This window comes from Nannobrachium achirus (genome assembly GCF_963921795.1).
Source record: "Nannobrachium achirus genome assembly, chromosome: 4".
Lineage (NCBI taxonomy): Eukaryota > Metazoa > Chordata > Actinopteri > Myctophiformes > Myctophidae > Nannobrachium > Nannobrachium achirus.
In genome coordinates, this window is record NC_137813.1 from 56,704,237 (window position 1) to 56,716,555 (window position 12,319).

The 12,319-nt window shown below is 42.8% G+C and overlaps 1 protein-coding gene across 1 annotated transcript in view; it reads left to right on the top strand.

The window, feature by feature from the left end:
* LOC308283022 (uncharacterized protein) overlaps positions 1-11,695 on the top strand; it is a gene marked incomplete at both ends in the record, with an annotated part of 54,160 nt that extends 42,465 nt beyond the window's left edge. The window contains 10 exons of the mRNA XM_080723408.1: positions 1,238-1,372; positions 1,593-1,826; positions 2,480-2,769; positions 3,973-4,055; positions 4,862-5,018; positions 6,047-6,208; positions 7,620-7,745; positions 8,427-8,501; positions 9,599-9,783; positions 11,650-11,695. Of these exons, the coding sequence (XP_080579534.1) occupies positions 1,238-1,372; positions 1,593-1,826; positions 2,480-2,769; positions 3,973-4,055; positions 4,862-5,018; positions 6,047-6,208; positions 7,620-7,745; positions 8,427-8,501; positions 9,599-9,783; positions 11,650-11,695 (1,493 nt within the window). The remainder of the gene's footprint in view (positions 1-1,237; positions 1,373-1,592; positions 1,827-2,479; positions 2,770-3,972; positions 4,056-4,861; positions 5,019-6,046; positions 6,209-7,619; positions 7,746-8,426; positions 8,502-9,598; positions 9,784-11,649) is intronic.
* Between the last annotated feature and the right edge of the window lie 624 nt (positions 11,696-12,319).

The following is a 12,319-nucleotide window of genomic DNA, read 5'->3' on the forward strand; positions in this document are numbered from 1 at the left end:
GCTCATATAAGAACTGTGTTCCAAACATAAACAAATGATCTAAGCGGTTTGACTCATATGGATAATGAAATAGTTACATTTTCGCTAGAAACAGTCTTTATCAAATATGAGTGACTGACTATCCCGACAATATCGCGCAAACCGTTTGTTTATTTTTGGACCACAATGCTTATATGAGACGATTTTAAGATGACCCAATGATATTCTCCATAGAGAAATGACTTCCATGAACTGGGGGATGAGCGAGTCACGTCATGACTGCAGCTCTATTGGTCCGACGTCTCATTGGTCCGATGTCCCATTAGTCCGACACTGGTGAATGCTAACCTGGTGAATGCTAACCTGCCGACGCCGGTGAATGTTAACCTGGTGAATGATAACCCTAACCTCAGTACTAACTATGCCTAAACCTAACCCGGTAGGACTACTGAGATGTCGGACTTTTAGGCAGTCGCCGAAGCTACTGGTGGTATCATCAGCCTGCCTGTTGCTGCCAGATTGATTGCGTTAATAATGTGTTGTAAAGGTCCAGTCCATATAGTATCTGGGCATGTTATAACTGCGATATTATTGAAAGTTTTCTTTGCTTGCTATTTATTATGTCCATGAATTAAATTCCCAAGGGCTTTCAACGTAAAAAAGACCGTAAAAGGTCTTATTTGAGATGTTCCTTCTAGGCAGGGTGTTTAACTGTACTCGTACTGCACTACATTTCAATTGTATTGACTATACTTGTACTGTTCATCAATCAATCAATGTCTGCGTGCCCACCGTATTCATGGGTTGCATTTATAGTCCTACACCAGCCATTTTGAGGACCAACACAGGTGTCTTGATTAACATAGAACATTTGTTCTATGCCAATTAAACAAATTGAACAGTCCTAAACACCGGTTTTGGACTACAAATGCAGCCCATGAATTGACGCACAATGGTGTCTATCTGTATATTGTTTTATTTATTAAAGGTCAGATTCGGTGTTTGATTCGGTACACCGAATGTCAGAGGTGGATTCAGCAAGCATGGGTGTGTGTGTGTGTGTGTGTGTGTGTGTGTGTGTGTGTGTGTGTGTGTGTGTGTGTGTGTGTGTGTGTGTGTGTGTGTGTGTGTGTGTGTGTGTGTGCGTGCGTGCGAGCGTGTGTGCGTGCGTGCGTGTGCTCATCTGTTCCAAGACCTTAGCTGACATACATTTGACATCTCTTCTGTGTGCAGGTATGTGGGCGTGTCAATCCCCCAGGTGTCCTTGGCACCGAGCCAAGCCAATCAGATGCTCGTTCTCTGCCGGGGGCATTTTCCCATCAGCTCTCTGCCAACACACCTCTGCTCCGTGGATCTCCTGCAGAAACCCTGGCAAACCCACTGTGTACCAGTCGTACACCCCCCCCCCCCCCCCCTTACACACACACACACACACGCAAACTAGACACCCACCCCACCCCGCACACCCACCCCATCCTCCTCACCTGTATAAAGCTCAGACCCGATCCCCATCTCTCCCCACTGTCTTTCCTCAGAGCGGGCAGACAGACAGAGACACCCTCTCCTCCTTTTCCACCTCCATTCCTCCTTTTCTTTCTATCTCCATTCTGCAGTCATGATGAGATCATCTTCTAGCTCCTTCCGCTCCTCCAGCGGAGGTGGAGGAGGCTTCGGCATGGGCGGAGGCGGAGGCGGCATGAGCAGCATGTCCTTGGGCGGAGGAGGAGGCGGCATGGGCCGTGTGAGCTCCAGGAGCGTGTACGGGGGTCTGGACGGAGGGGTCCGCATCTCCACGGCCTACAAGTCCTACGGCGCGGGAGGCGGCGGTGGCGGTGGCTTCGGTGGAGGTAGTGCTGGAAATTAAGTCTATTTTTTGGAAGAATCGTTTACTTTGTGATACAAGCACCACATTTTGCACAAAGTTTCCTCTGGACCTACTTTTCCCAAAAAAGCACGTTAGCCACTCATTTTCTTTTTGAAAGGGTTGGGGTCCCTTTGACTTTCTATACAGTAAAATAATACAAAAACATAAATCTGCTTTATGTAGCATATGAGGGGTCAAACTAGGGTTTTGTTCATGATCCTGAATCCAATTCAAGCATTTGTTTAGCACCAAAAAAAAAAAAAAAAACATTTCTTGGGCTAAAAACGACCCCCACACTACTGTGAAAATTGATGACTCATCACTAAACCATAGTTTCGTGGGGCCTTTTTTAGCCCAAGGAATGTTTTTTGTGCAAAACAAATGCTTGCATTGGATTCAGGATCATGAAAAACCCCTAGTTTGACCCCTCATATGCTACTTAAAACAGATTCTTTTTTTTTGTATTATTTTACTGTATAGAAAGTCAATGGGACCCCAACCCTTTTTTAAATAAATTGAGTGGCTAACGTGCTTTTTTGGGGAAAAGTATAGGTCCAGAGGAAACATTGTGCAAAACTCGGTGCTTGAATCACAAAGTGAACGATGGTGTTACTAATTTCCCATGCTAAGGTGCAGGCTTCGGGGGCGGCAGCGGTGGAGGAGGTGGAGGAGGAAGCTACAGCTTCAGCATGGGTGGAGGTGGAGGTGGAGGTGGAGGCGGCGGCGGCTTCGAGATCGGCAACGAGAAGTTCACCATGCAGAACCTCAACGACCGCCTGGGCAGCTACCTGGCCAAGGTGCACGCCCTGGAGAAGGCCAACGCCGAGCTGGAGCTGAAGATCAGAGGCTACCTGGAGAGCAGGAGCACGCCCGGCGCCAGCGACTACTCCGGCTTCTTCGCCACTATCTCTGACCTGCAGGGAAAGGTAGGAGGAGATGTCTCCAGTAGTGTCAGTTCAGCAAAAGCTAAGGTATGGCAACATGACTGGTGTCTAAGACACCAGTCATGTTGCCATACCTTATCAACAGGCATGATGAATTCATTTTAATTTATCTTTTTCCCTGTAGCCAAGGTATGGCAGCTGCCATACCCAATTGACGCCTCTGCCCACCCTCCCTCTCTGTTCACTTGAAGTGTCCCCTCTCGGTAAAATCTCGATATTTCGATGTCCCATTAGTTCGACTAAGGGTTAGGGTTAGGTTTAGGCATAGTTTTACTGAGGTTAGGGTTAGGTTTAGGCATAGTAGCATTTACCAGGTTAGCATTCACCAGTGTCGTAATATCACTACGCTCCCTCCTCTCTCATCCTGTTTTCCTCTCCTCTCCTCTCCTCTCCTCTCCTCTCCTCTCCTCTCCTCTCCTCTCTTCTCTTCTCTTCTCTTCTATTCTCTCTCCTCTGAATAAGAGTAGAAAATTAGAAGAAAAGTAGAAAAATACCTGCTTTTGACTACTTAGCCATTCTCTACTAAATGTTTGTGGTGTTTCTTAAAGCAGTGGATCAGCAATGAACATGTGGATATTTGCCTTCACGGAGGATTGAGATGTACTACCGGGAATAATAACGCTTTTGTAACTTTTATTCATACAGGAAAAGGTTTGCTATGCATTTTGTGTTATGATTCAGCTCTGCTGTAGAGTTCAAAGCCTTACGGTTTGATGCACTTTCACACTAAACTGCACAGGACAGCCTCTGGTTCTGGACAGCTGCGCTGGGTTGTCAGGCATCAAGCTGCTTTAAGGCAGCAGTGGCTCAATAGTTAAAGCCACCATCTGGGAATTGAAAGGTCCTCGGTTCGATAGCCTTCTTTGCTTTCGAGCACTTTATGATGGTAGTTAATTGAGATTGAGGACTGTGTTTAATCATCGACTTTCTCTGCCCAGGGTTTTGCCTACAAGTTGACACATGAAATGAAGAACACAAATGCTCATCAGAGTTAGGGTTTCTTTCTACTTACACTACCAGAGGGGTGGGGGGTTATCCATGTACGAATGCTATAACATGTTCAAACAATCATTGGAACGTGTCTGAGAGTTAAACTAGTGTGGTTTTCACTGATGATGAAAATGATATTGATGCATGTTGTCCTGAGGTAGTAACCCCACCCCTCTGGTGCTCTCTGTGTGTCAGATCCAGGGATCCGTCATCGACAGGGGAACAGTGATCCTGAGCATCGACAACGCCAGGCTGGCATCGGACGACTTCAGAATCAAGTCAGTGAAACGCTACTGATGATAATGATACAAACATCCAACAACAATAATAATAATAATGATAATAATATATTAATAATAATAATTATAATTTATTGCATACTTAGTTCTAATTATATTGACAGATGACTCCAGCAGACATGATTAAGAGAAGTACAGTAGTATACCCGCCTCTTCTGGCTGGCTCAATCAATCAATCAATCAATCAGTCAATCAATCAATCAATCAATCAATCAATCAATCAATCACTTCTAGACACGGTCACCCTGAATGAATCACCAACTTAAGCTGGTATTGATCTGACATGAAGGGCGATGAGTGTGTGGCTGATTTACCCTGTGTGATTTGATTAGCTCAATGCACAACAGGTGTGCGGTCACACCCAACTCATTAGTTTGACTCACGCCCAGGTGTGTGTGACTGCTTAAACCTTATAACTTAAAACATAAAACCTTTTGTCATTGTATTGTTTATTTCCATTGAGAATATGTGTTTCGGTCAAGTGTTATATGCTCTGCAATTTTACTTCATGATGCCTTTTGAGTCGTGCTTTAAATTCCTGATATAAATGAAAATCTAATTGTCAAACGCTATCACCATACAGTCCCCTTGTGTGGAATGGCATCAGCTGAGCCTAGCTGAGGTGTCAAGCAGTAAAAAATAAAATAAGATACAAATTGGGGCGAACTTGAACTTGGACGGAATTGGTCTCAATATCACTTTACCTTTGGTTTGAAATGAGTCATTGTAAACTAAACATCAGTCAACTGAATGTAACATTCAAATGCTGTCTGTCCTGGGTTCAGGTATGAGAGCGAGCTGGGCATGCGCCAGTCGGTGGAGGCGGACATCGCTGGTCTAAGGAATCTGCTTTCAGAACTGGGCATGGCCAGGTCAGAACTCACCATGACGATAGAAGGACTGATGGAGGAACTTGCCCAGATCAAAATGAACCATGAAGAGGTAACCTATGTACTCATTCAGGGCCTAATACTACTAAACCATACTACTGTACTACTAACTGTAGCCTACCATAAGATAATGCTACACTGCACCACACATTACTGTATTGTACATCACGCATTACTACGTACAATATACCACACTATATACTGTACAAAGCAATTATATATATATATATTTGTGCCAACTGCAGTAGAAATTTTAAATAAGAAAATGTTTAAATAGTTCCCTACAGCCCTTGATCACTGCTGCTATGTTATGGGATGCATTTTATATAGTATTTAATACATTTGTATATTCTATGTATGTTTTTGTGTATTCTATGTATGTTTTTATTGTTGTATACTGACCGACTGCCTGTGTGCCAAAGGCAAATTTACATTTTATGTACAATTTGATTGACAATAATCTTTTTCTTATCTTATTATAATGCTACACTATGCGCCAATTACTGTACATCAAACGGTTCGCAGTCCAATGCGTGCGGGGATAGGCCTATACATTCACATGTGTCCAGGGGCGTCACACCAAATTCTGGGCCCTGGGTACAAGGATTCACTGTGGGCCCCCCATGAATGTTAGCTATTGAAAAATAGCAGATATACAAGCTCACAGCGCGGCACCGAGTGCCGCGCTGCGAGCTTGTAGATCTGCTATTTTTGAAAAATTGTGAAAATGTGTGCAAGAAACTTATGTTTCTATGTATGTCAGTGATGCTCAAACTTTTTCATGTCAAGGACCCCCCAAAATAATGATATGAATTTGGCCACGGACCCCCATCTCAAAAAGTTACAAATGTTCGCTTAAAAAAATACATAAGATTTGCACACATTTTCACGACTTTTCAAAAAAATAGCAGATCTACAAGCTCGCAGCGCGGCACTCGGTGCCGCGCTGTGAGCTTGTATATCTGCTATTTTTCAATAGCTAAAGTTACTATAGGGCCCCTCCACCTTGGGCCCTGGTAACTCAGTCCCACTTTCCTACCCCTTGTGACGCCCCTGTTCACACGTGTCCCTGGTTTGCAGGACCTGTTGGCCATGCGGTCGCAGGTGGGAGGTCAGATCAACGTGGACCTGGACGTGGCTCCTCAGCAGGACCTCAGCGTCATCATGGCGGACATCAGAGAACACTACGAGTCGGTGGCGGCCAAGAACCGCAAGGACCTGGAGGTCTGGTTCGACAAGAAGGTACGGGTGGTCCCTCGTTCCATCCCACACACCCCCTCCAAACGAACCCCCGAAACAATGATGTTGTGTGATTAAAGCAGCACCGTGCAGTAGGGCATTCACCAAATGTTCGAATATCAAAGTCACTGTTCGACGTTGTTCACCGAAGTCGAATATTCGCTTCTTTTTATTTTCTCTTTAAAAAATATATAATTTATAAAGCTTGGCTATATAGGAAGTCATAAGAATGAGTTGTCAATGCCCCTGGTGGATGAATGTGTTAATGCTCTATACCAGGGGTTCTCAAACCTTTTTAGGCCATGACCCCCAAAATAAACATATTTGAACAGGGGACCCCCACCCTGACAAGCACTTGGAATTGTAGGTATTACATTTAATGTGACTCAGTTCCGCAACATAAATATTGTGAAAATAGCCAATCTAGATCAGCTATTTTCACAATGTTCGCCTCTTGCTTGGAACTCATTGTCTCCCCCTATAGGTACAGTCAAGCCCCTAGCAGGGCCCCCTGGCCTGAGTCTTTACGGGAGAGTATTTTTAGCAGGTCTTTAATTCCGAGTGTATCAAACAAGGAACTGGCTTAAGAACCGTTGGTTCGACTAGTTTAACATTCACCAGGTTAAAATTCACCAGCGTCGGCAGGTTAGCATTCACCAGGTTAGCATTCCCCAGCGTTAGTTTTACTGAGGTTAGGGTTAGGGTTAAGGATACACTTGGACTGAACGACTTGCAAAAAACACTCTCCCGAGTCTTTACATTTATGGAAGAAAGATGCTTAGAACATGTAACTTTATAATTTTGTGGTAGATGATATGCTCTTTAGTTGTTAAAGAGTTACACAGTGCTGCTTTAACTCATGGCCCTGCTCTCATTGGGCAGATGTGAAGGACTGATTTTGATTGAATATCCTTTAAAGCAGTGGTTCTCAAAGAGTATTCCAGGGACTTTGTGGGTTCCATTAGGGGGGTCGAAATTGACCCATAAGTTATAAGTCTGTAACTCTGACAGTGTACAACTGGAACCAAATCATTTGGTTCCATTTGTACACTGTCAGAGTTAAGGGGAGACCTTGAAATTTGAAAGTTTGAGAAACACTGTTTTAAAGTCTGTGACAGGTGTGAACTGCTCCACTGCAGCGCCACCCTGTGGTCCACACCATGTGTACATCCACAATCAAATATATAATCTCATAATATGACCTTCATACACGAGTAAATCTATCATCATCTATTTACTATCACCTGTCTTGTATTATAGCATATAGGCAATTTGAGAAAATATACAGAATTTAATAAAAAAAAAAAAAAAACGTTATAGGCTATTCGGAGTCACCACAATCTACAATAGGCCTATATATAGCCTATTTAAAGTATGTCTCCTCTCCTCTCCTCCTCTCTGCCCCCCTCCCCAGGTTGAAGCCCTCCAACAGGAAGTGGCCATCACTCAGACGACCGTGACCACTGTTTCCACTGAAGTAAAAGACACCAAGAGTTCCCTCCAGTCCCTAGAGATTGAACTGCAGACACAGATGAGCATGGTGATTCTCTCTTTCTCTCTCTCTCTCTCTCTGTGTGTTCTAATACTATTCAAGTTGCTACACAAATAAGGTTTAAAAGGTGACTATATAAGATCAAACGTTTTGAAGGGTCAATCAGAATCATCTGCATTCACCAGTGGTGTAAAAAGTTTTCTTTTGTAAAAAGTATCAATACGGCAAAATAATAATACTCTGTTAAAAGTAAAAGTCTGGAATTCAAAATGTACTTGAGTAAAATTACAAAAGTATTGGCATCAACATTTACTTAAAGTACTAAAAGTAAAAGTACTAAATGTTTGAACATAGCAGATCTACAAGCTCACAACGCGCCGCGCCGCGATGCGACGCGCTGTGAGCTTGTAGATCAGCTATTTTCAAATAGCCTAGGTATAAAATAGGGCTAAAGTGGATTCATGTATGTTTTATAATATAATCCTTTATATCTGTAAAGTAACTAGTAGGCCTAACTTGAGTTTCCAGATAATTGTAGTGAAGTGAAAGTACAATATTTGGATCCGAGATGTACTGGAGTAGAAGTAAAAGTACAGGTGCAAATACCTAAAAATGCATTACTTAATTAAATGTAATTAGTTACTTTACACCACTGGCATTCACTGAGCAGATGATGACCTGCTGCAGTTCCTTGCTGTTAACATCTCGGTGTGTCTCTGAACTGTACAGAAAGCGTCACTAGAGGGCGCCCTGGCGGAGGTAAACGGGCGCTACAACATGCAGCTGTCCAGCTTCCAGATGCAGGTCAGTGATGTCCTCTCATTGTGCTCACATATCAAACCTTGGGACGGTCTACTTCCTGTTTGTGACATCTGTGGTCACTTTAAAAAGAACATTCACCCAATTAAAGGACAACTTCGTTTTTTTACAAGGGTTCATATTTTAGATAGTCATAGAGAAAAGAAAAGATTAAAATGTATTCATTTACTTCTTTCTATCGTTTTAGTGATTTTAACGATTTTCACGATTTTCATGCATGAAAGTGGCTAAATATTCATTTTTTGACACAATAAGCCCATTCCTATTTCCTAAGATGCACCACAATCTTTCATGGGCAGATGTGACTTTATGGGGGTTGGGGGCTGGTGTAAATGGTAACAAAGAAATCGCTGGCTTATTGTGTCTAAAAATACATAGGCTATTTAGCCACTTGTAGGCATGCCCCCAGGCCCCCCACCCACTGAAATCAAAATACTAAAATCGCCAAAACAATAGAAAGCAATAAATGAAAACATTTTAACACTCATCTTATCTTTTCTCCAATTACAATCTAAAATACGAAACTTTGTTGTAAAAAAAAAAAAGTTGTCCTTTAAGGGATGCTATTGCTGTTTTATTTGTTGCTGTCTTCATTGTTTTCCTGATTTTTCTTCCTTTTTCTTTTTTGTCTGATATATATTTATAATTTACACCAGTGGTTCTCAAAGTAGGGTCTAGGCTAGGGAACCCCCAGGAGTCCTTGGAGGTCCCCAAGAGCAAAAATGAGGAAGATTTCAATAACTTTAACCTTATTTTATACTTTGGCTATTTGAAATAGCCTATCTATAAGCTCTTCGTATAAAGTAAAGGCCTGCTTCATCATACAAGGCCGTTGCACGAAAGTCGTGAAAACAGCCGATCTACGAGCACACAACGCCTCGCGGTGTGAGGCGTTGTGTTCTTGTAGAACTGCTGTGTGCTTGTAGAACTGCTGTTTTCACTAGTTTAAATCATTTTTAAAACGACAACTACAAAACGAACGGTTTTGGACATACAAGGTTTCCACCCGACAACAACAACGATATGAAGAGGGTTGAAAAACCACGCTGTACAACATGAGTGTTTCTCTGACCTCCTGACAGATAAGCAGCATGGAAGGCCAGCTGATGCAGCTCAGGGCTAACCTGGAGAGCCAGGGCGAGGAGTACCAGATGCTGCTGGACATCAAGAGCAGGCTGGAGATGGAGATCGGAGAGTACAGGAGGCTGATGGACGGAGAGGCCAGCAGCAGCGCCAGCATGAGCATGAGCTCCGGTGGTGGTGGGAGGTACGCCTGAGACGCATGTGGCCATAATGCCAGCCACAGTACAACAACACACACGCACACGCACACACACACACACACACACACACACACACACACACACACACACACACACACACACACACAACGGAGTGGAATAGAAAGAAACGTGTCCAAGATGTAGATCAGGGTTCCCCAATAGGCTCTATGCATATACGCCATTGTGTTCTACTTCCAGGTGTCTTTCGACTTCCTTCACAGGTGTTACTGATGATACTAATGAAGGCTCTGTTTGATTTATTGTACAGTTGGTCTTTAATTTCAATGACCCCCATAACTCTGTACAAATGGAATCAACAAATGGAATCAAATGGACCCTTGCGGGTCATTTTCTTCCATTTGTACACTCTCAGAGTTACACACCTGTAGGGGACATTTGGAACCCACTCAAGGACACTTTGAGACCCACTGGTGTAGCAGAGTGTTTCCAGTGAACATGCACAATATCAGCACCCTGACTCTGTTTGACCAGAATGGAACAGAGCCTTCATTAGTATCATCAGAAACACCTGTGAAGGAAGTCGAAAGACACCCGGAAGTAGAACAAAATGGCATATATGCATATAGGCTATTAGTTTTCCGAGGGCCGAATTATGACTAGGGTACCAAGCCGAGGGCCACAACATTGCAGGTGGCGACTGTGGCGTTCCCGCTACTCCAGCGACAGTTCAGATTATCGTCGTTGTCGGGTGAAAATCTTGTAGGTCTATGTCCAAAACCGTTCGTTTTGCATTTATCATTTTAAAAATGATTTAAAGAGATAGACAAACCTTGAACATGAAATCATGTTTTGAATTAAGATTGAAGAATGAAAGAATGTAATGATAAGAATCGTGGAGAAAGGGAGAGACGGACTCCAGCACACAGAGAGAGAGAGACCTACAGTGACAGAGAGAGAGAAACATTAGGAGAGAGGGAGAGACCGACACGTTGAAACATTATTTTGTTCTCTGAGCTAAAATAGCGTTTGGAGAACATTAAATTATTTCTGTTTTTAGTTCAAATTAAACAACACCTTAATGCAATTCACTTGATCATATATGTCTTTATGTGTCATATAATTCAATATTAAGTGTTTATGCAATCTCAAACATAGACAAATCAACCTGATTTCAAGCAGACTTTTGACTATATACAGTATGTCCTGCATTGGATCCTATTATTGAAGTCTGTAATCCACAAAGGGCCAGGGTGTAGTAGTAGAAGTAAAATGATATAATACTCAGTACATGTGTCTAGTTAAACTTAGGACACCAGATGAAGTGATTCTAAACCATATGGTGGTGTTGCGCACCAAAAGCAGATGCACAAGCTCACGTAGATTTTCTGTGCACGGCACCATCGTACAACGAATTATGAACCAGGCTTTAATGATTTGCTGTTCTGAGAAAAAACAAACAAAAAACACAACAAAAGTGTGAGTCTTGCTATTAGGGGCGTCAATTGGGTATGGCTTTAACAAGGCATTATATTCTCCACACTTGTATTCTCCTCATCTTGACAAAATGGTATATTCACAAGTTCCGCAGGTCAGCTGCACAGGTGCAATGCATTATAGTTAATTGTGGCACGTTTACTAACATGCCAAGTTTACTAGCTGCACTTGAACAACCGTTCCAGGCTGCCATATCCAGACCAATAAACCGTAGAAACAGGGGAAAAAATGTAAAGGGACTTCTTAAAATAAATGTAACATGTCTGTTTACTAAGGTATGGCAACATGACTGGTGTCTTGCACACGCGCGAAGGCGCGCGTGCAAGACACCAGTCATGTTGCCATACCTTAGCTTTTTCTGAATTGACGCCACTGCTTGCTATCCTTCCTTCCAGCCACTCCTCCACCACCACCACCACCACAGTGATCAAGACGATGTAGACGGTTGATCGCCCAATCACACGCCTGACGCAGCCTATCGCCTTCATCCGTGACCAATCATGATTCACCTGGTGGAAGACCCTGAGGCGCCCGCAATTTCTTTGCATAAACCTTCCACTATGAGCTTTTAAAAGCTGCAGCTGCCTTTTCCCTGGACGAGGATGGTTTTCTGCTCTGGAAACACACAACCACCCGTTTCCACCAATCTCTGCAACGCTTTAAATCAAAAGGCCATTGTTCATGCTAAAATTAACAAGTAATATACACGTAAAATGGAACATTAAATAACCAGTTGTGATAAAACTGGATGTCTGTTATAATGTTAAAATTGTTTGTTACACATTAAAATATGAACTGGTAAAATTAGAAACCAAGATATTGTATCCATTTAATCTATATATTATTTGATATGTAGCTGATATGTATGGCCTGTGATTTAAGGACACACTAATCTCTTCCTTGTCTGCTAGGTTGAGGAATAAAATTTAACAAAACAAGCTACTTTGTCCGAGTCTAATTATGTTGCTTGTAGCCTCTTTATAATGCCGCACTGAATGAAAAGGACCCCTTCCTGGCACCAAGACCGCAAACACAATTCTAGCTGCCACACATAGTCAGGAGAAC